The sequence below is a fragment of the Pinus tabuliformis genome, chromosome 7 (genome assembly GCF_031772625.1).
Source record: "Pinus tabuliformis cultivar Carrire ecotype Pingquan chromosome 7, CPIR1, whole genome shotgun sequence".
Taxonomy (NCBI): domain Eukaryota; kingdom Viridiplantae; phylum Streptophyta; class Pinopsida; order Pinales; family Pinaceae; genus Pinus; species Pinus tabuliformis.
The window spans coordinates 1,118,071,210-1,118,091,916 of NC_142293.1; the positions used below are offsets into that span (position 1 = coordinate 1,118,071,210).

The following is a 20,707-nucleotide window of genomic DNA, read 5'->3' on the forward strand; positions in this document are numbered from 1 at the left end:
GGTCGTTCTTCCAGTCTAACTTTTGCTTTGTGTTGACCACAAACCGGCGGCCACAGTTTCTTTTCTAACTTTTCCTTCTTGAACCATTTATCCCCTACTGCTGACAACCATGTAGCCTGAGATATTTATTCTTCTGTTACTGCAAATTCCAATGAACCAACCTTGGCTCGGCTTCCATCGAAGGTCCAGGAAAATGTTATTTCCACAGCTGAGTCAAACCCATCGAACTTCTGCAGTAACATAAGGAACCTGGATTCCTGCAACATTGCAAGACTATTCTTGTACTCAAAAAGGTATTACAGCAAAAAGAACTCAAATGGTGATCGAGCTACACACCTATCATTATATCAACCATTCCCCAAAGGGTCGTGCTTCATCATTAAAATTACACTTTTTGATACAAGAAGCCTATAATGATTGGAAGAGGTGGCAGTTTAGACAATAATCTCACATAACGATCATGCAAGGTCTGACATGGGGTGAGGCTATTATTATCAGGTGATGAGTTTTTCAAGGGAAGGTGAGTATCGAATTCTAGGAGAATCATACTGCTCCGAATTTACTCTATGATTTCACATAAAGCGTACTTTAGTACTCATTAAAAAGATAAGATTTTATAGCCTAAAATATCCTTGCACTTAAATGATTTCTCCCTAATCTAGTAAATGATGAAACAAAGCATTAATCATAATATAAATTGAATGTCATGATCTGCAGGTGGCACAGTTTTTCTGCCTGTACAAAGGTTCATGAAACAAAATATAAGCTTCACTACGTATTTTTTTTCACCAAGTGTTCCTGCACCGAAACATGTGTTTTGAATTGGCGCGCTCAGCAGTGAGGATTCTTGCACTGAATCGTGCTTGTACTTGAATGTGCCTGCACCAACCATGCCTGCACCAAGTGTGCTTGCACTTTAGACATGCTTGCACTACCCATGCCTGCACCAAATCTTCTTGCACTTTGAACACACATTCCTGCACCAAGGATATTTGTAGTGTAATAGGAGCCAAAAGAGAATTCTGATAGAATACAATTCATAGACTGGATTAAAAATAAGATTTGTTGAATATACAAAGGAGATTTTATTTGCCATTCCTTGGTGTTAACATATGTCGTTCGATCTAATTTTTAGGTTCACATCAAATCCTGTAATCAATCCATGAGGGAAAAAAAGAAGTGGGCAAAGGGTAAATTTTTAGAATGGGAAGGAAATTACGACAGGTAATTCAAGAGCAAAACCACCAAGAGGGATAAATCGAAAAGGGTGTTGGGGAAATAATTTCAAGGAAAAAGAGGGAAATATGAGATCGGATAGGGAAATTTCTTTGAAGAAAGGGATGGTAAATTTTTGGGATAAAAAGAAGAAAACAGGGGGATTTTTTTTTAAATGGGAATAGAAGAAAGGCAAAATTTCACATGATATCTACCTGCATAGTGCTAATCCATAAAATAAATGCAGCGGGAATTAAGTGTTGCCTGAAATAAAAAATTTCATTCCAGCTATCCCAAACTTAAATAAGGGCTCGGTTCCTGTACTTGAACCTGCTTATTCTTGGTGACAGTTAACACATATAAAAATCAAGCAACATTCCCATTTTATTAGAACTAATCTTCCTGCTATCAAGTTGGTTTTCAGGTTGATCCTTCTGCAATCATGTCAGTGGAACTGATTTTGACAATCACAGGAAAAATTCTTTTTCTTTTTTCTTTTTTCTTTTTTCTTTTTTCTTTTTTCTTTTTTCTTTTTTCTTTTTTCTTTTTTCTTTTTTCTTTTTTCTTTTTTCTTTTTTCTTTTTTCTTTTTTCTTTTTTCTTTTTTCTTTTTTCTTTTTTCTTTTTAATTATTTATATATTTTTTTGGATTTTCCTTGAATTTCATTTCAAGAGAGAAGAAATAATATCAAAATAGGATGGCATAGCCACCTACAAACTGAAGTTTAGACTGTTGTTGCACTTGCTGCATCAAGTCTTCCTTTGTGATGGGCTCAAAATATACTTTAAGCCTATGCCCATTCACAAGGAAAACTAAACTCGCTCATCGATGGTTTTGACTTCTACAGCCCCATTATCGAAGACTTGAATCAACTCATACGGTCCCATCCAATGAGTATGGAACTTCCCTTTAAAATGTTTAAATCTAGAATCATAGAGAAGTACCCAATCACCTAGTTGGAACTACTTTTTCTTAATAAACTTTTCATGCCTTTTTTTGTGTTGCTGTTGCACCAAAATATTATGTTGAACAACTTCCCTTCGGAATTCATCCAATTTGTTTAGCTGCAATAGACGCTTTTGTTGTGCTCTAGACCCAACTAAACTGCAGTCCTGAAAGTCTTTATCTAAAATTCAATCGGCAAAAGGACTTGTTTTTCGTACACAAGCTCATATGGTGTATGCCCCGTGTTGTTCCTCTAAGTGGTTCGGTAAGCCCATAAGGCTTCAAGCAACAGACTAGCCCAATCCTTCATGTGCATGTTTATTGTTCTGATGAGGATGGATTCGATCACCTTATTTGTGGATTCCACCTGGCCATTTGCTTATGGGTGGTACAGTGTAGATTTCTTGTGCTGAATCTTATATTGATTCATGACTTCCTATACCAAGTTAGAAACAAATTGCGGTCCATTGTCAGAAATGATTTCTCTAGGAACACCAAATCTAGTAAAAATTTCATTAAACAAAAAATCAACAACAACTTTTTCAGTGGCAAAAGAAATAGCTTTAGTGTCTACCCATTTAGTAACAAAATCAGTACAAACCAAGATATGTTTTTTATTTAAAGATGTGGGATTTATGGGTCCTACAAAATCAATAGCCCATTTTTCAAAGGGCTCAATCATGACTTGAGGACATAAAGGCATTTCATTGGCTTGAATAGGTGAACCCGTTCATTGACAACCATCACAATGCCTAACATATTGTTTGGCATCCTTAAACAAAGAAGGCTAGAAATAGCCAGTGTGTAAAATTTTATATGCAGCTCGTTTGTCAGCAAACTGCCCACCACAAGGTTCATCATGGGCAGATTTTAAAATATCAAACATTTCTTCCTCTCTTACACATCTACAAATAACAAAATCTGGTTCGGTGTAAAAGAGGTCTCCTTATATCCAAGAATATGAAGCACTTTTCTGAATAATATTCCGCTTTTCATGAGCGGCTAAGTGAGGTGGTGTCTTTCTAGTGACTAAATAGTTGGTTATGTCGACAAACCGTGGAGATTTTACTGACATAGAAAAAATATGTTCGTCAGGGAAATCATCATCAACACAAATTGCTTCACTAGGATTGTTTAATATGGAAAGATAATCAGCTACAACATTAGACTTTCCTAGCCTATCAAGAATTGTAACATTGAATTCCTATAACAAAGTGACCACCTAGTCACTCTACCACTAGTTAAATGTTTATTCATTAAATATCTTATAGCAGAATGATCAGTATGCACATAAACTTCATATCCTGTAATATAATATCTGAATTTATGAATAGCAAAAATAACAGCTAAAAAGTCTTTCTCAATCACTGTATAGTTAAATTCGGCGGGTGAAATTTTTTTAGTGATGTAGTACATAGCATAGGACTCTTTATTCTCTTCTTTTCCTAAGGCTGTGCCAATAGTAATGTCTGAAGCATCGGAGGAAATATGAAATGGCAGGGACTATTTTGGTCCTCTCAAAACTGGTGCCTGTACAAATTTTTCCTTCAATGTTTCAAACGACTGTTGGCAAGTCGTGGACCATGTGAATTCACTATCCTTAGATAGTAATCGAAAAAGGGGGGCAGCAATTTTGGAAAAAAATGTAATGAATCTCTGGTACTAACCAGCATGTCCTAGGAAACCTCTCACTTCCCTTTGAGTTTTGGGTGCAGGCAGACGAATAATAACTTCAATTTTAGTGGGGTTTACCTAAATACCTTTGTCAGAAATCAAATGACCAAGAACCACTCCTACTTTGCACATTAATCTACATTTTTTATCACTCAAAGCAAGATGGGCCTCTTGGCAACATAAAAGCACTTTTTCTAAATTTTTAAGAGCTTCATCAAATGAGTTACCAAACACAGAAAAGTCATCCATATAAATCTCAACACATTCAAGATCAGCAAAAATAGCCAGCACAACCCTTTGAAAGGTAGCAGGTGCATTACACAACCCGAAAGGAAGCACTCGGTAGGAAAATGTACCCCAAGGGCATGTAAAGGTGGTTTTGTCTTGATCTGAAGGTGTGATCTGGATTTGGTTATACCCACTGAAGCCATCTAAAAATGAAAAGTACTTTTTACTGGCAAGGGTATCTAGCACCTGATCAATGAAAGGAAGGGGAAAGTAATCCTTGAGAGTGGCTTTGTTTAATTCTTGATATTCAATGAAAATACGCCATCTCCCATCTTTCTTAGGGACTATCACTAATAGAGAGACCCACTAGCTGTCAAAAATGGGGTAAATGAAATTAGCATCTAAGATTTTTTGTATTCTTCCTTAACAATATCTCTTAGTGCAGGATTCATTCATCTCTGGGGTTGTCGGACAGGTCGAGCTCCCTCTTGGATATAGATATGATGAGTACAAGTCTCAAGAGGAATGCCTTTTGTCTAGTCAATTTAATGTCTTAAATTTCTCTACATAAATTATCAATCCGGGTATCGTAAACTGATGAAGTGTGGTGCACTATATGTGCTTAGTTAACCTTTCTCTTACTTCGTTGTTTTATAGTTTATTTTGTTTTTGGGGTTTTGTTCTTGTTGGTTTTCTAAGGTCTTAAGAATACTTTTAAAGGACAAGTATGGATAAAGATTTCAAGACAAGGCCTATGTCCTTAATGGTAACTTCCAAAACTTAGCACTTCAAAAGAACTTAAAACATGTTATTGATGGAGTTAGTATTTAAACAAAAGTGTAAATATACAACTAGTTCAATCAAAATAAAATGCAATAATCAAATAATGAGAGAATGACTATGAGACCCAGTATCCTTGCTACTTCAGCAAAAGGACAAGATGATTCTATCACGTCATTAGTTCATTAAAAGGCTATGTGCATCACTAATCTACAATCAACTTGAAAGCAATTTATGTACAATAATATACATGTTAAAAAGAAAATAAAATGCAGTAATTCAAACTGTACATTAATATACATGAAAATCAGAAAAAGAAATACAAGAAATTAAAGTGACAACTATACAAGGCAGGGGCCCCCTACCACCTATGAAATCAAATGCTTAAAGGAAAATAAAGACATCAAATAAAGAACTAATGACATCGGCCCAGTATCTATGATGTTGATTTAAAATGAAAATGAAATGTGAAATCTAAGTGACACTACATAAAGGAGACAAATCACACTACTTTAACCTTTTCTTAACCTTTTTGCCTTTCAGCTAGATTTATCATGTGATAACAGTTATGAACAAGTCAACAATGTGAGTCTTAAAGCAAACTAAACCAAGCTGTACTAAGTGATATTTTGGCTCCAATAAATTTATTTGATTATGGAAAAAGAACCATCAATAGATGAACAACTTGATATCTAAGAGCAGAAAGTAAAGTGCAAGTTAAAGAAATGATACTAATGAAAATCAAACTAGAAAAATAAAGGTCAGCAACATAGACAAGATGATCACATATGCCATTAGTCATGAAATCAAAGCAAAATTAAACACACTTGCATGAATTAAAATTGCATGAATGAAAAATCTAATCTACCTTACATTCTACGAAGCAATATTTACAAAATGAAATCTACTCTACTTACATCCTAATATGCTCCATGACATCTACTTCACATCTCCTTCCATGTTGAGAACATCAAAGCTTTATTCAATTTCTTCAAAAGTACAAAGTACAAAAGCTTTCAAAAGCCATGGGACTAACAAGCTAAAAGGACTAAGAAAAGACTAAAAGGAAAGACTAACAAATGAAGGAGAGAGATCTCCTATTTATACAAAAAGATGAGAGCCATCTCATTAATGAGAATCCATGAATCTCTCCCTCTACCTCTAGAGTCCTAATCAGAATAGGAACTGATAAGACACATGTCTTCTTAGAGTTACAATACAATTAGGAGATGTGACACATATCCTCATGATCCCATGATTCTTTCCAACCAAATTCGAATTTGGCCTTAGAGTGCCACATAAGGGTCTTCTAGAAGTCTCCTTTCAACCTACACATGTCAACAACCTCAACCCATTTGTTAGGTATAAGCATATGCACATTATTTTCTAATGTTTAACCACAAATTCACTTAAAAGGCTTAGAAATAATAAATATTGGAAAAACATAAAGGTGGCCCAATGATAATGAAAGTGGGATGAATGTGGTGACATAGTAGTGAAATGGAGGTGGAATGGAGGTGATATAATGGACATAATAGTGAAAGTGTAATGGAAATGAATGACATTTTCAAGACTCAACACCTTTCATGTCTTCATAACTCCAATCAAATGCATCCAAATGATCTCGCAACAAGGTAACAAGCTGCTCTTACTGAGATGAATCCATGTCTGAACTAATGTGTAAGTATTTTCTTGGATTGATTTGAACAAGAGTAGTCTCAAGCTCAAGAGTACAGGAAGATGATGCCACATTATGGTATAAGGAAGGTTGGGAATCAGAGTTTTCTTGAAAATCTGGACTAAATATATGATGAAGTGTATCAAAACTAGGCATAGTGTGTAGATTGTTCAAGAAATCTTATAATTCACCATCCTGAGCAGAATCGGTATGATGCTAAATCGAAGAAATAGGTTAGGTCTCCTCATCACTACTGTCATAATCTAACCATAAGGTATCCTTTAGTTCCTGAATAGATCTAGCGGGTGGGTATAAGGTGACCTTTTTCCTAGAGTCTCCATGTGAAATGTACATGTCACCGGAGCAACATCCAATATAGGCATCAGTCGTGGCAAGCCATGGTCGCCCCATAATCAAAGGATGTCCTCCCATAGGATTCTTTCGCTGAAGCACAATGAAATCCACAGGGTATTCCCATGAATCTATAGAGATAACCATGTCATCCAATACTCCATCAGGCTTGATTTTAGATCTGTCTGCAAGTTCAAGCACGGTGGGTGTAGGACGAATGTGGCTCAACCCAAGTTGTTCCATGGTTTTCCTGGTCATCACATTGATGGCCGCCCCCAGGTCTATTAATACATTAGAGACAAGGATATCATCTATCTGGACATAAATAATTTGGTTTCCAGGATCTGTATATTTCTCCATCAATACGCATCTTGTCATCAACTCAACTACTCTACCAACAAATTGAATGGTCTGAGGTTCTACTCTCTTCCTCCCTGGATTTTTAAGACATAATTCTCGAATGATCTTGGTACATATGGGAATTTCTTGGATAGCCTAAATTAAAGGAATATTTATACAAAGTTTCCTTAATTCAGAAGCCAAGGTGGAATTGGGGTTGCTCTTCTCCATGGCCAACCGCTCTGGATAAGGGTGCTGGTTTGAAGAAGATGGTCAATATGAAGGTATGGGAATGGGTTGGAGGGTGATATTGTTTTTTGAATGATCAGGAGTTACCTCCTCATTTTTCTCCTCAATAATCACCATGGATTGTTTTTTTTTTTGGTTTAACTACCCTTCCCAATCTCAATTGAAGCTCATTTATCCCAACCGGCAAGGTTCGATAGGTAGGGAGAGGGGACGGTCCAACCGAATGAATCAGTTGTACCACCTTATTATTAGGATTCGATACCGGTTGATCAGGTAGTTGAGGTGATTTGAATAGTGGTGGAAATGATTGACTCTGCTGAGGTAGAGAGAGAAAAGATGGTTGTGACATATGGTGTGGTGCATAAGAAGGAGGATATGATGGCATCTGATGAGGGTAGGAATGATATGAATGGCTTGGCCCTCTCTATCCTTGTTGCCTAGGTTGAGAGGACTGTCCATGATGGAAATGGTTCCCATGCGGCAAATGTTGAGAGTGATTATTATTATTATAATAGGAATATGTAGATGAATTATAGCCATAAAAATGTAGTTCATGAGCCATACTTGCACTTACTTGAGGCCAATTCCTTCGCACTCCCATGGCATGTAAAGACTCAGGTTCAGAATGCTCTCCTTCGAGTACAACTTTTAATCCTAGTATGGAGGGGAAATCCTCGGTGACATGGTTCTCTGCACAAATCACACATTTATTAGCACTTTTCATATCAGCAAGACATTCTCTTAAAGGATGCTTCTTTCTACACTTTGCACAAAAAATAGACAATGACTCTTGTTCTTTTTCAAGTTTTTGTTGAAATTTCAAAGAGTCTATTTATTTGCTAACAGTATTCATTATTTCAATTTTCATATTGCCCATCTTGTTCTCCAAGCCAATGATCATAGCATCTGTAGATCCCAGTTTGTTAGTTTTGCTTCGACCTCCTCTAGTGGATCTAGATTGGTTTCTGGAGAACTTCTTGCACAAGTAACAAATTTGTTCAAAGTTTTTTTTAGCAATGTCTCCTTGTCCTAACGAATTCAGATTATGTCTAGAATCCTCAGTAAGTCTTCGTAGGAATAAGGTTCGAATAGTACTTAAATCAAATTTGTGTTTGGCCCTTTGGAGTATATACAAAAATCTCTCTAAATAATCCTCAAAGGTCTCATCGTCACCTTGTACAATGGTGAAGATCTCATCCTACATTTCTCTAGTTTTACAATATTCTTGATGTTTATTCAAAAATACTCTCTTCGTTTGGTCCCAAGAACTTACAGTGTTTCCTCCTAGTCCCATGAACCAGCGCAAGGTTGAATCCTTGAGAGTTGTAGGAAACAACTTTAAGTTCTGGGCATCAGAAGAATAATCATAACTCCGACATAATATTTGAAATGACATAATATTTCAAATTAAAAAAGAAATGAATCTGGGTCTTCATGCACCTTACCTTGAAAGTGTGGAAGAGATGAAGGTGAAATATTCTTCATTTGTACATTCTCTTCTGAGTTCACTACTGGGAATCCAAAAGTGTACTTCTTGTCATTTACCTGGTTCTCGCTAGACCCCTCAGCATGGTCTTCATGATCAGCCATTGTTGTGCCTCCAATCGGACTACTTCTAGAAGGTGAAGGTTGACTAATGTTGAATTGAACTTTTCGATCGCCTTTAGCCTCCTTCTTCCCCTTTTCAGGTTGTGTCACACCTGAATCACTGTGTCCAGAATCCAGGTGGATTGTTCCAGTGTGATGAGTTTACGTTAACTTGGACTTCCTACCTGCAAAAGAAGGTCCAATATGAGGAGTTTTCAGATCTTTCATTATTTTGTCGGCCCTTATTGGGCTTTGGACCCCTACCTTTCTTAGGCATTCATTTTAAAAAATTAAATCCAAAAACAAAATTCAAATGCTTATAAAAGAAAAAGAATTTGTTAATTGCTGCAATGGAAAAGAAAATCAACACTCGTAAAATCCTCAAAACAACAGAAGCATACTGCAAAAAAAATAATAGCAGACTTACCCCTATTGCAGAAAAATGGAAAGTTCTTACCAATTTGAAATCGCCTCCTCGACAACGGCACCAAAATGTTGGGTGCAAGAATTGTTGTCAAGCAGACTCCTTCAACACTTAATTGTCAACCTGGGGGTTTCGTAAACTTAGAGACGAAGCACAGGAAATTCCAGAAATGATATGAACTTTTCCAAACTCTATTCCTACTTCCTTAATTGCAATCTTGCAGAATAAAAAAGAAAAGATCACCTGGTAATTTACACCAAATATATTCTAGTGCTAGAATATGAAAGAAAGTACTTTTGCAGGAAAACAAATGAAAGGAATTCTCAAAAACCTCTTGCAACAATCTTTGAAAATGTAAATCTATGTTTATCTTCAGTATAGTTGTGTTCCAGATTAATAATTGGACCCTTGAAGATATCTGGCTCCTTTTAGATCTTCCTCCCTGTACTAAGTTATTATTCATGTACTTCTGCAATGTGCTTGCACTAGTACCAGAACAAAGTTTAAGTGTTGGGAGTATATTTTACACCTGTACTAAAGATTTATGTCTTTATGCAGGAACTCTAAGCCTCAAGGCTAGAGTACTCTATTCCTGTATCAGGAGATCGATTCTTGTACCGGGACAGAGGTTCCTGCACCAAGCTTTCCAATCCTTCTTTTGATAAAATAAAGAATGTGTTAACTACGAAAATAACTTGCAAAGGTGAACATAAATTTTAAAGTAAATTCCTCAAACTGAGAGATGCTTCAACTAATATTTTAATGTCTAAAACAAGAATTAATTCCAAAGTCAAAGCACACTTTTAATTAAGGAACTTTTGCATGTAATCTAGGACATCATTTAAATGTGACAGCAAGCTTCAATCCTGTAATATATACCCACACTATTGATCTGCATGCATAATCTTTTAAACCCAGAAAGATTTCCTTTAAGAATTATTACGCATGAATCAAATCCTTCCTACATAATATAAAGTGCAGGCACAGACCAGTGTGTGTCGCAACAACGTTTTGTTTCAGAAGTGTATTTAATATAAAATATCAAAAGAACTTTAGAATGGAAATCACGCTTTTAATAATTGCATTAAGATTTAATAGAAATCGCACTCTTCAAGATCGCATTAAGACTTATCAAATAAAAACAAAAGACCATTACTATAATGAACTGGAAGAATCAATATGTGAAACTGCAAATGCACTATTGCAGGAATTCATGCTTGCATGATCCAGGTAGAAAACGAGATTAAACTTCAAAGTAGGAAATCATAAGATTAAATTTCAATCGAACTCGCACACCATGGATCCGTCACACTTTAATGAAATCAAATTTAAACCTTGCGGAAAGATAAAAGAGACATCCACTTACTTCACACTTTGCATTAAAAATAATTAACACACCTTAATCGAAAAAGAGAAGAACACAAGGGAGACCGAGTTGGGTTGGTTGGGCCCTAGCTAACCAGCTCGTTTACCTGCTTAGGAAATGTAAAGACTCAGCTCTTTAATCAACATATCAACACAAAGTTACAGTGCAAGTTTGAGAAAACGTGGCATAGTTCCTTTCCGTTAATGATAAACAAATATACATCATGAATTCGAATCCAGCCCAAAACGAGGGCGATATAAGAAAAATTACAAAAGGATAGAATCACAATATCATTGCTATATCTATCGCTCGCTACCATTTTCTATCTGAGTCCTACGTTTTATACATTCATCCAGGCCTACGGCCATAACCAAATTACAGCAAGAATTCCAATCTGAGCCTTTTGGTTATAACAAAAAACAACAACAGCTCGTGCTAAGCCTTTCAGCTATAACAAAAAAAAACAACAGCTCGCACTAAGCCTTTCGGATATAAAAAAACTCTATTCCAGGTATTCAGCCAACGACCTAATCTCCACCATATCCCTAATTTTCCTCCATGCTCCAAGCCCAACTCAAGTTAATCATTCTAGAACACGACGTCTGCGTGGAGTGGTGAGATGTCACGGTAGTTGAAGATTCACCAGTGGTGCAGGAATCCTACCTGCACTCGACCATGCTAACAAGATAATTAATTCAATGTCCATCAAATACTTTCTAGGAAGAGAATTATTAGTTGCAAATATTTAAAGGCATAAAATCTACAAAAATGATTAATTAAGCACATTCATAACCCTTAAACATGAAACATAAAGCTAGTGCAGGAAGGGATACGATTCTTGGACTAGTGCAGGAATAAGGGAGTTTGCAAGCTTAAAACAAAGGTATAAGGTTATGGTTTTGAAGGGAAAAAAGGTTTAAAAATGGAGCAATTTAGCCTACCAACATTATTTCCATTTTAACTAATCCTAGATCTAATTATAGTTATGTTAAACCTGACCTGATGGATAAGTATGGCTTGAGTAAAGAAGTGCATCCAGAGTCTTGTTTGGTGCAGTTGGCTACAGGGACCAAGAAAAGATTTCATCATTGGGTCATAGCTTGTGCATTTGAGCTTAATGCTATGCCTACATCAGGACATCTAAATGGACTTCCTTTGGGTTCGTACAATATGTTTTTGGGTATGGATTGGTTGTACCTTCACATGACTAAGGTATATTGCTATAAGAAGGCTATTGAGTTCTTGGATGATGATGGGGAGAAGAGAACCTTGTAGGGTTATAATAATCCTACATCGATGAGAATGGTTACAGCTATGCAGGCTAAGCACAGTTGCAGGAAAGGATGTGTATTATTTGCAGTACACGTTTCCAATGACAAAGGGAAGGATGTTGAGGATGTTGAATTCCTAAAGAGGTATCCTATTTTGCAACAGTTTTGGGATGTATTTCCAGCAGATATTTCATAGTTTCCACCTCATATGGAAATGGACTTTTATATTGAGTTGGTACTACGAGAAGCACCAGCATGAAAGGCAGCTTACAGGATGAGTACTCCAAAGTTGGTAGAATTGAAGTTGCAGGTTAAGGAAATGTTTGGTAAAGGATACATTAGGCCAAGTGTGTCACCTTGGGGTGCACCAGTGTTGTTTGTGAACAAGAAGGGCAGTACTCTCAGGTTTTGCATTGACTATAGGAAGTTGAATATGGTGACTATCAAGAACATGTACTCATTGTCGTAGATTGATGAATTGTTTGATCAATTGAAGGGATAATTAGTGTTTTCAAATATTGACTTGGGATCAGGGTATCATCACATATGCATCAAAGAAGATGACATCTACAAGACTAATTTTTGTACCAGGTATGGGAATTATGAGTTTGTAGTGGTTTCATTTGGTCTTACTAATACTCCAACTAGTTTCATGAGTTTGATGAACAATATGTTGTGTCCTTATCTGGACAAGCTTGTGATAGTGTTCATTGATGATGTATTGATATGTTCTAAGAATGAAGAAGAGCATGCAAAACATCTGGAAACAATGTTAAGATTTCTAAGAGAGCATTAGTTGTATGCCAAGCTTAGTAAATGCAGTTTCTTTCAGACATAAATTCATTACTTGGGGCATGTTGTTTCCAAGGAAGGTATACTAGTGGATTAGGTCAGATCATTCATGGGACTAACCAGTTATTATAGGAGGTTCATTAGGAATTTCTCATGGATTTCCTATTATATTATGTCTTTGCAATGAAAAGGGAAGAAGTTTGAATGGACTGAGGAGTGCACAAATAGTTTTGAGCAGTTGAAGTATTTTCTTACAAATGCTCCGGTCTTGAAGATTAAAAATCTAGATAAATAATTCATGGAATGTAAAAATGCTTGTAAGAGAGGACTTAGTGGAATCCTAATGTAGGAAGGACAAGTGATATGCTATGAGTCAAGGACATTGAATGAGCACAAACTGAACTTTGTGACTCATGATCTTAAGTTGGCAGTTGGCATTCATGCATTGAATATGTGGAGACATTATCTTCTTGGCAGGAGTTTTGTATTGATGAGTGATAATAATGGATTGAAGTACTTGTTTGACTCTCCTAATATGAATTTCAGGCAAGCTAGATGGTTGGCTACACTCAGTGAGTTTGATTTCGAGATCAAGTACATCAAGTTAAAGGAGAACAGGGTTGCAGATCCTGACAGAAAGAGGACAGACTGTAGTTCGTTGGGTATCTTTTTTCAGGGCCGAAGGTAAAAAAAATGATACATGGCACTTCGTACAAGTTCACTCTACTGAACCAATCTATGTTCAGGTCATCGTGGGAGACTGGACATAAATATTTTTTGAAGAATCCAATCTTGATCAGACCTATGGGGTTAGAAACAAGACTCAAAGGGCTATCACAAGACGAAATTTTAGACCTTGTAGATCCAAAATTATAGAGATATAACAGATTCAAGATCGAGCTCCTAAAAGCAAGAAAAAGAATGACTCGAATCAAGAAAATAGAAACACCTAGTAAGCAAAATTGGAGCGATGATTTGAAGAATGTGACCATATTTATGATTAATAAGATCAATGGTATAGAAGAAAAATTGAATGGAAACATGTAATATTTGAAGAAAGACATGGAAGGTTTGAAGGAAGGTGGGACAAAGTCGCTACAAGAAAGGCTTCCTAATGGTGAAAAGGTAGCAGAGGAAACTCATGATGAGAACAAAAGAAATGTTAATCATGATTGCATAGAACCTAAAATTGGATTGAAGACCCAGCATTTTCCAAAGATAGATATGAGGAAGTTTGATGGCAAGGATCCGGTAACTTGGATACTACATATGGAGCAATATTTTGATCTACATGATGTGCAACTGTCACAAAAGGTACATATCTCATCTTTATATTTAGAACAGAATTAGTTTGTATAGTATAGAGGGCTTTTCTCTCGTAAACCACTTGTCATCTGGTCAATTTTAACAGAGGAAATGATATCACATCATGAGGATACAAAGAGAAGCACCTTATTTAGCCAATTGATAAATCTCAAACAAAAGGGTTCAATGGAAAAGCACATTGAGTACTTCCAAAAATTGAATATCAGGGTAAATGATATTTCATAGGAGCATAGGATTGAAGTCTTCATAGGGACTTTAAAGGATAACATCCAACATGAGGTTTTCCTTTGGGAACCTGATTCATTGGAGAAGGCATTCAAGATGGCAAGAAACGTGGAAAGAAAAATTATGGAAACAAGGAAGTATACCACTCACAACTATAAAGACGGAAGTGTTGTTGCTCCTAGCCCTCCACAACCTACAAGGTTGACACCACAACAGTTGGAGGAAAAAATAGAAAAAGGGATTTGTTACAGTTGTGATAGAAAATACACTAAAGGTCATAAGTGTGCTGAGAAGAAATTATTTTACATATATTGTGAAGAGGAGGAAGAAAAGGATCAAGAAACATCAAAAGAAGAGGATATACACTAGGAACCAACCCCAGAGAAAGAAGAAATGAATCTGACCATATCTTGTAATGCATTAGCACTTTATGGATATCATCCACCATCCATCACATCATCTTTAAGAGAAAATTCTAAGTTTCAAGCAGTGGAAGATCACATCGAGCATCAACAACAATTTCTCCAACTCTTAAAGGATAACCTCACTTTGGCACAAAATCAAATGAAACAACATGCAGATCAACATCGCAATGAAAGAAGTTTTGATGTAGGTGACTGGGTATTTTTACGGCTACAACCATACAAACAAATGTCCCTCAAGCAAGCTAAGAAGGATAATAAATTATCACCAAAGTACTATGGTCCTTACAAGGTGTTGCAAAAGATTGGTACTATGGAATACAAATTGGAGCTTCCTCCATCTTCCCGAGTGCACCTAGTTTTCCATGTTTCATGCTTAAAGAAGGTTAGAGGTGACAAGCTCCCAGTTCAAACAATATTGACGGAACTTGATGAGGAAGGAAAAATCATATTGGAACCTAAAGCAATCATAGAATCAAGAACCCAACAACTACGAAATCAATCAATGTCAGAGTATCTCATTAAGTGGAAGAACTTACCCGCTGAAGATTCCACATGGGACGATGAGAATTTTATACAAAAGCACCCAAAACTAATCAAGCATTGAAGACAAAGCTTTTTTGGAGGAGAGGGGCATGTTAGGGCCCTATACTACTAGTGTAGCCCTTTATTGTATTTTTGTGCCCACATAGTCCCCATATTGTTATTATTGTGCCCCATAGAAGCCCACTATTGTTACTGTTGCACCCTTACAATATTATTGTTATGTCGGATCTAATTATATTGTGACCCCTTACACTCCTATATAGAAAGGATCTCTTGTCATTTGTATCATCCAAGAATTGTTCATTTTCGTAATGTAAAGGAGGTTTCCCCCTCGAAGAGGCTTATTTTGAAGTCGTTGATCAAACTCTTATTTTATTTTGTGAGTTGGTTGCATAACAGTAGGAGAGTGCATGTGAATCATATCGCAATAGTGAGTTCTTATGGGACAGATTTCCTGGAGTAGGTATCAGTAGTTGAGGCACATGTTATAGCAGCAGGGTGAAGGTAATAGGGATGAGGAGTATCATCTCACAGCAAATGACTTGGTCAAATTCAGGAATAGGATTTATGTACCATATGATAGTGAGCTCAAGAAGCTTATCTTGAGGGAGTTTCATGTCAAGCCATACTCAGTTCACCCAAAATATCAGAAGACATTGACAATAGTTAAGAATTTCTATCATTGACTGATATTGAAGAAAGAGGTGGCTAAGTTTGTTGTGAGATGTTTGGATAGTCAATAGGTAAAAGCAGAGTGTAAGCATCCAACTAGTTTACTACAATCGATTTTGATTCTAGAGTGGAAATGGAGGTCATTTCCATGTACTTCATTACAAGTTTTCCAAGGAAATCGAAGAAACATGATTCTATCATGGTTGTGGTTGATAGGTTAAGTAAGATAGCTCACTTAATTTCAATTAAGTCTACGAATTTGGCTAGTGAGGTAGCTCAGATTTTGATTAGGGAGATAGTGAGGTTTCATGGTGCTCTTAAGAAAATCATATCAAACAAACATGCCAAGTTCACTTCCAATTTTGGAAAGAGTTGTTTGCAGGTTTTGGGATAGATTTGGATTTCATTAAAACTTATCATCCGTAGATAGATGGTCAGACAAAGAGGGTCAACACAATTCTTGAGGACATGTTGAGGATGTATATCATGCATCAACAACAGAAGTGGGAGGAGTATATTCCACTGGTAAAGTTTGATTATAATAATGGGTATCATAAGTCCTTGAAGATGAATCCTTTTGAGGTTCTTTATGGTTGGAGTTGTAATACTCCCATCAGCTGGAGTGATCTAGTGAATAGGGTATTGATTGGACCGAACATGTTAGCAAAGATGGAATAGGAATGCAGGTTATTAAGAGGAATTTTAAGGAAACACAGGACATGTAGAAGAGTTATGTAGATCAACTTAGGTTATTTAAGGAGTTTTTGGTTGGGAAGCATGTGTACTTATGCATCTAGACTAAGAGGAGCTCCTTAAGGATTGGATCATGTGCCAAGTTCACACCTCGGTATTGCAGGCCTTTTGAGATTCTTGAGAGTATTAAACCGATGGCCTATAGACTTGCACTACCTCCGAAAGTGAAAGTCCACGATATTTTCCATGTTTCATTACTTAAGAGATATTTGCATAATGTTGATCATGTGATGGAATGGTTTGTATTGCAAGTGGAGCCAAAGGGAGAATTCCAACTAGAACCAAAATGCATATTGCAGTGGAATAACTCATGCTCTGAAATCGAGCAATAAAGCAAGTTAAAGTGCAGTGGAAACACTTTGGGCCTGATGAAACTACATGGGAGATCTTTGATCAGATGTGGGCTTTGTATCCTTCATTATTTTTTGGGTCAAGCAAATGATTTTTGGTATATGTATGTATATATGTGTATGGTTGTAGATACCGCAATGAGCTATGTGATAAAGCTCCAATAATCAATATGATTTTCATGTTTGTCATGTTGGTCATGGTTTACAGTATTTTTTCATTGTAAATATTGTATCAAGCAATGTTATAAAGTTCCATACGCAGTATGTTTGTTTTTAGTAATTTCGTTGTCATACGTGTCATAGAGCACAAAGGATGGTGTTCCCTTAAGGGGGAGTGGTTTCTAATAGCCCCGAGTTAAAAGTTCATGTAATAAAGGTTAATAAAGGAAAAATAATACCAAGGTCATGGGACACGTATTCCAAGTTGAATGTTTGGAAAAGCACTATAATGGGCATCAATTTTGGTTTATTAATGGCTAAGGAAATTGGCAAAGGAATTGGCAAAGGAATTGGAAAAGGAAAAGTGGCATTAATTGGCATTTATTGATGAAAATAAAGGAAAATAGAAGAAAGGAAGGTGAAGAGACACACATTTGCATGAGAGGGAAATTAGAAGGAAAATGAAGAAAATAGAGACATCAATAATAAAAAATGCATCACAGAATCAGTTCACAGCTTTTGTTGGTTTATCTTTTGTTAGTTTTGGCTTGAGAATAGTGTGAAAGAGAGAGAGAACTATAAGAGGAGAAAGTAAGCAAGCAATTAAAGGGAGGAAAAGCAAAGGAAGCAAGGAGAAAGTTGGATTAGCAACTTCAATAGGAATATTTTGTAGCTAACAGGTTGCATGTGTGATTTCCTAGCTGAGGTCTGAATGCATGGTACATGCATTTGTGTATTCGATTCATTTTCTATCATTAGCATGGGTTTGCCTGGTTTGACAATGGTTTCATCCTTTCCTTTCCATTTCCTGGATAGTCTTGGTGTGATGGGATTCATTTCTTGGTTGAGCTTTAGATTGCCATAAGGTTTTGGAATCAGGAGAGGTGGTCTCAGAAAAATTGGGTCTCCAGGAATCCCTCGACACGTGGGTGCAGACAGTAAAATTCCTCAAGGGATGGTGAAGTAATTCTGAGGCATCCAAGCTTGGTTTGGTTTTGTGATCTTTTGATCAGTTTTCGCAAGATCGCGGTAGTTTGAGGGTGGAGGTGGTTTAGCCTCTGGATTCCCTTGGTTCATTATGTCCTGTTTTATCCCATGAGATCCCATATTCATGCTTGTAATATGGCATGGGGGTGATTAAATGAAACAAATATCTGTTTCAACTCAATCTATGGTTGGGTGGTACCTGGAAGTCCCTGATGTGGTTGGCTTTTGCATATGTTAATAGGAGTTATTTTCCTATTGTGATTTATGAGCATTTGTACTTGTTATTATGTTCATTTTATGGTTGTTCTATCATGGTTAATATTCTGGTTATATGCTAGTTATAAGCATGGTTTATGATGTACTCGGGCAATGACTCTTATTATTCTTTGATAAGTTAATGAATGGTTTATGAATGCATGGGCTAACAAATTTTGTTGCAACTTCTTGAGAGGGAATTAGACCTTATCATCGATTTTCAACTAAAGTATAGATATTTACACTCAGATATGCATTCATGACCTGTAGCTTACATGTTTACCATATGTTTGACGAAGTATGTTCTAGTTATTCTAGGTCAAGTTTTGGCTTCAAGTTTGAATGATTAGCATTATTGTTATGATAAATATGATTTCAGAAAGTTACAGGAAGTTCTAGGTAGTGTTATAGAGGCTAGCCTAAAAAAGTGGCTCAGATCTCAATACCGCAAGCACATAACTGAGGATATGGGGTCATAACCACATGAAGCAAGGATTATGAGTGTGGTTGGAGGCTCACAACCACATGCAAGCTATGTCAAGGGTGCATTTATAGTTCTAGGTCAAAGAAAAAGGTTCCAGCTCAGGGATTGGTCACCTGGGGTGATTATTCAGCCTTTGAGTGGTATGTGGTTCCTGAGGAAGGTCAGTAAGTCTCAGTTGTAGGTCCCATTTCCTTAACTAGAACAAGGAGGTTGGATCATGTCATAATAGCACTCTACTTCATATTTGGGCTTGTAAAAGCAGGTAAAAGTGGGGTGGTGTTTTACAGGTATCGTGTGACCAGTATGAGTGTGTCAACAACTAGGGTAACACTGCCATGTGGTAAAGAGGGGCTAACTGGGATTTCCATGAGGGCACCATGTGGTGACCACATAGGAGCCACGTGGTAGGTTGGTGAGGTGGAACTAATTAAATGGATAGCCTTTAGATGGCCATATCTTTGGATCCATGAGTCAAATCGAAGAAAAATTGATACCATCAAAATCGCCTCAACAAGATGGATGTGATGGAAATATTTTTGTTAAGTTTCTTGAGAGTAAAAGAAAGTGAAAAGTTAAGACCCCATTTTCGTGATGTGACTATTGGAATTGGGTCATCATAGTAATTACCTCCTCCTAACCTTGGTTAGGCTTGCTAGTTAATAAGGGGCATGTTACAGAGTGGTATCAAAGCTTCCAGGTTCAACACTTGGAATGGATGGTATCTATCGTAAGAGAAATGTGGTTAAGTTTTCCATACAAGACATTTGGAGATTAAGTAAGGCCTTAAAGCCATGAGTTAAGCATTATGAACCTGATTATCTTATGGATTGATTATGTGTGTCGTTGATGATTTGATTATGCATAGCATGGTACTGATGCTTGGATATGATTTTAATTATTATGGAAATGCTAGCCTTGGATGTGATGTTCCAGCTAGGCTTGCCGCAAAAAACTCCCAATAACAAACCAATGTAATTATTTGCATTGTGCACTTATATGTAGGAATTTACAGGGTAAGTTCCTCAGAAAGAATACCAAAAGGACACCGCTCACAACCAGATCACAGATCAATACACCAGTATTTTTGACGTGGTTAAAACCCTCAAAGAGGGAAACAGTCCACGGCCTGTCCCAACGTGGGTACTACAGGCAATTTATTAATCAAAGAATGAAAATTTACATAAGCTTCTCTCATGCACGGATTACCCAAACAATGACCCTCCATGCGCTTTAAATAGAACTCATGGACCAATCGGGTGTCAAGCCACGGATCAAGTGTCGGTAATACCGAGGAGAGAATGAACCGTCGGATCACTACATATCGTGACCGTCGGATTGTAAGTTACAAAATGTACAACGGTAAAGAAACACACTTTACCTAACTCTATACTAGACCAAGTTGAACTTAACTATTTCCTATGTGTCGGAATATCCTAACATCCCCCCTTAAGAACAACTTGGGATAGGATTGAAGGATTTACAAATATGACACAATAGGAGAAGGAAGGAGGCACTAGAGCCTATCCCCCCTTAGTGACAACTTCCTGAACTCCAAGCATATATCGAAGTTTAGTGAACTTCGCCTCTGTGAGAGCCTTTGTGAAGATGTCTGCAACCTGATCATCTGTT

General features: G+C 36.8%; 1 protein-coding gene across 1 annotated transcript in view; it reads right to left on the reverse strand.

Moving 5' to 3' along the window:
• Positions 1-125: 125 nt before the first annotated feature.
• LOC149251446 (protein RIK-like) overlaps positions 126-20,707 on the reverse strand; it is a 92,021-nt gene continuing 71,439 nt past the window's right edge. The window contains exon 3 of the mRNA XM_089453886.1: positions 126-257. Within this exon, the coding sequence (XP_089310012.1) occupies positions 126-257 (132 nt within the window). The remainder of the gene's footprint in view (positions 258-20,707) is intronic.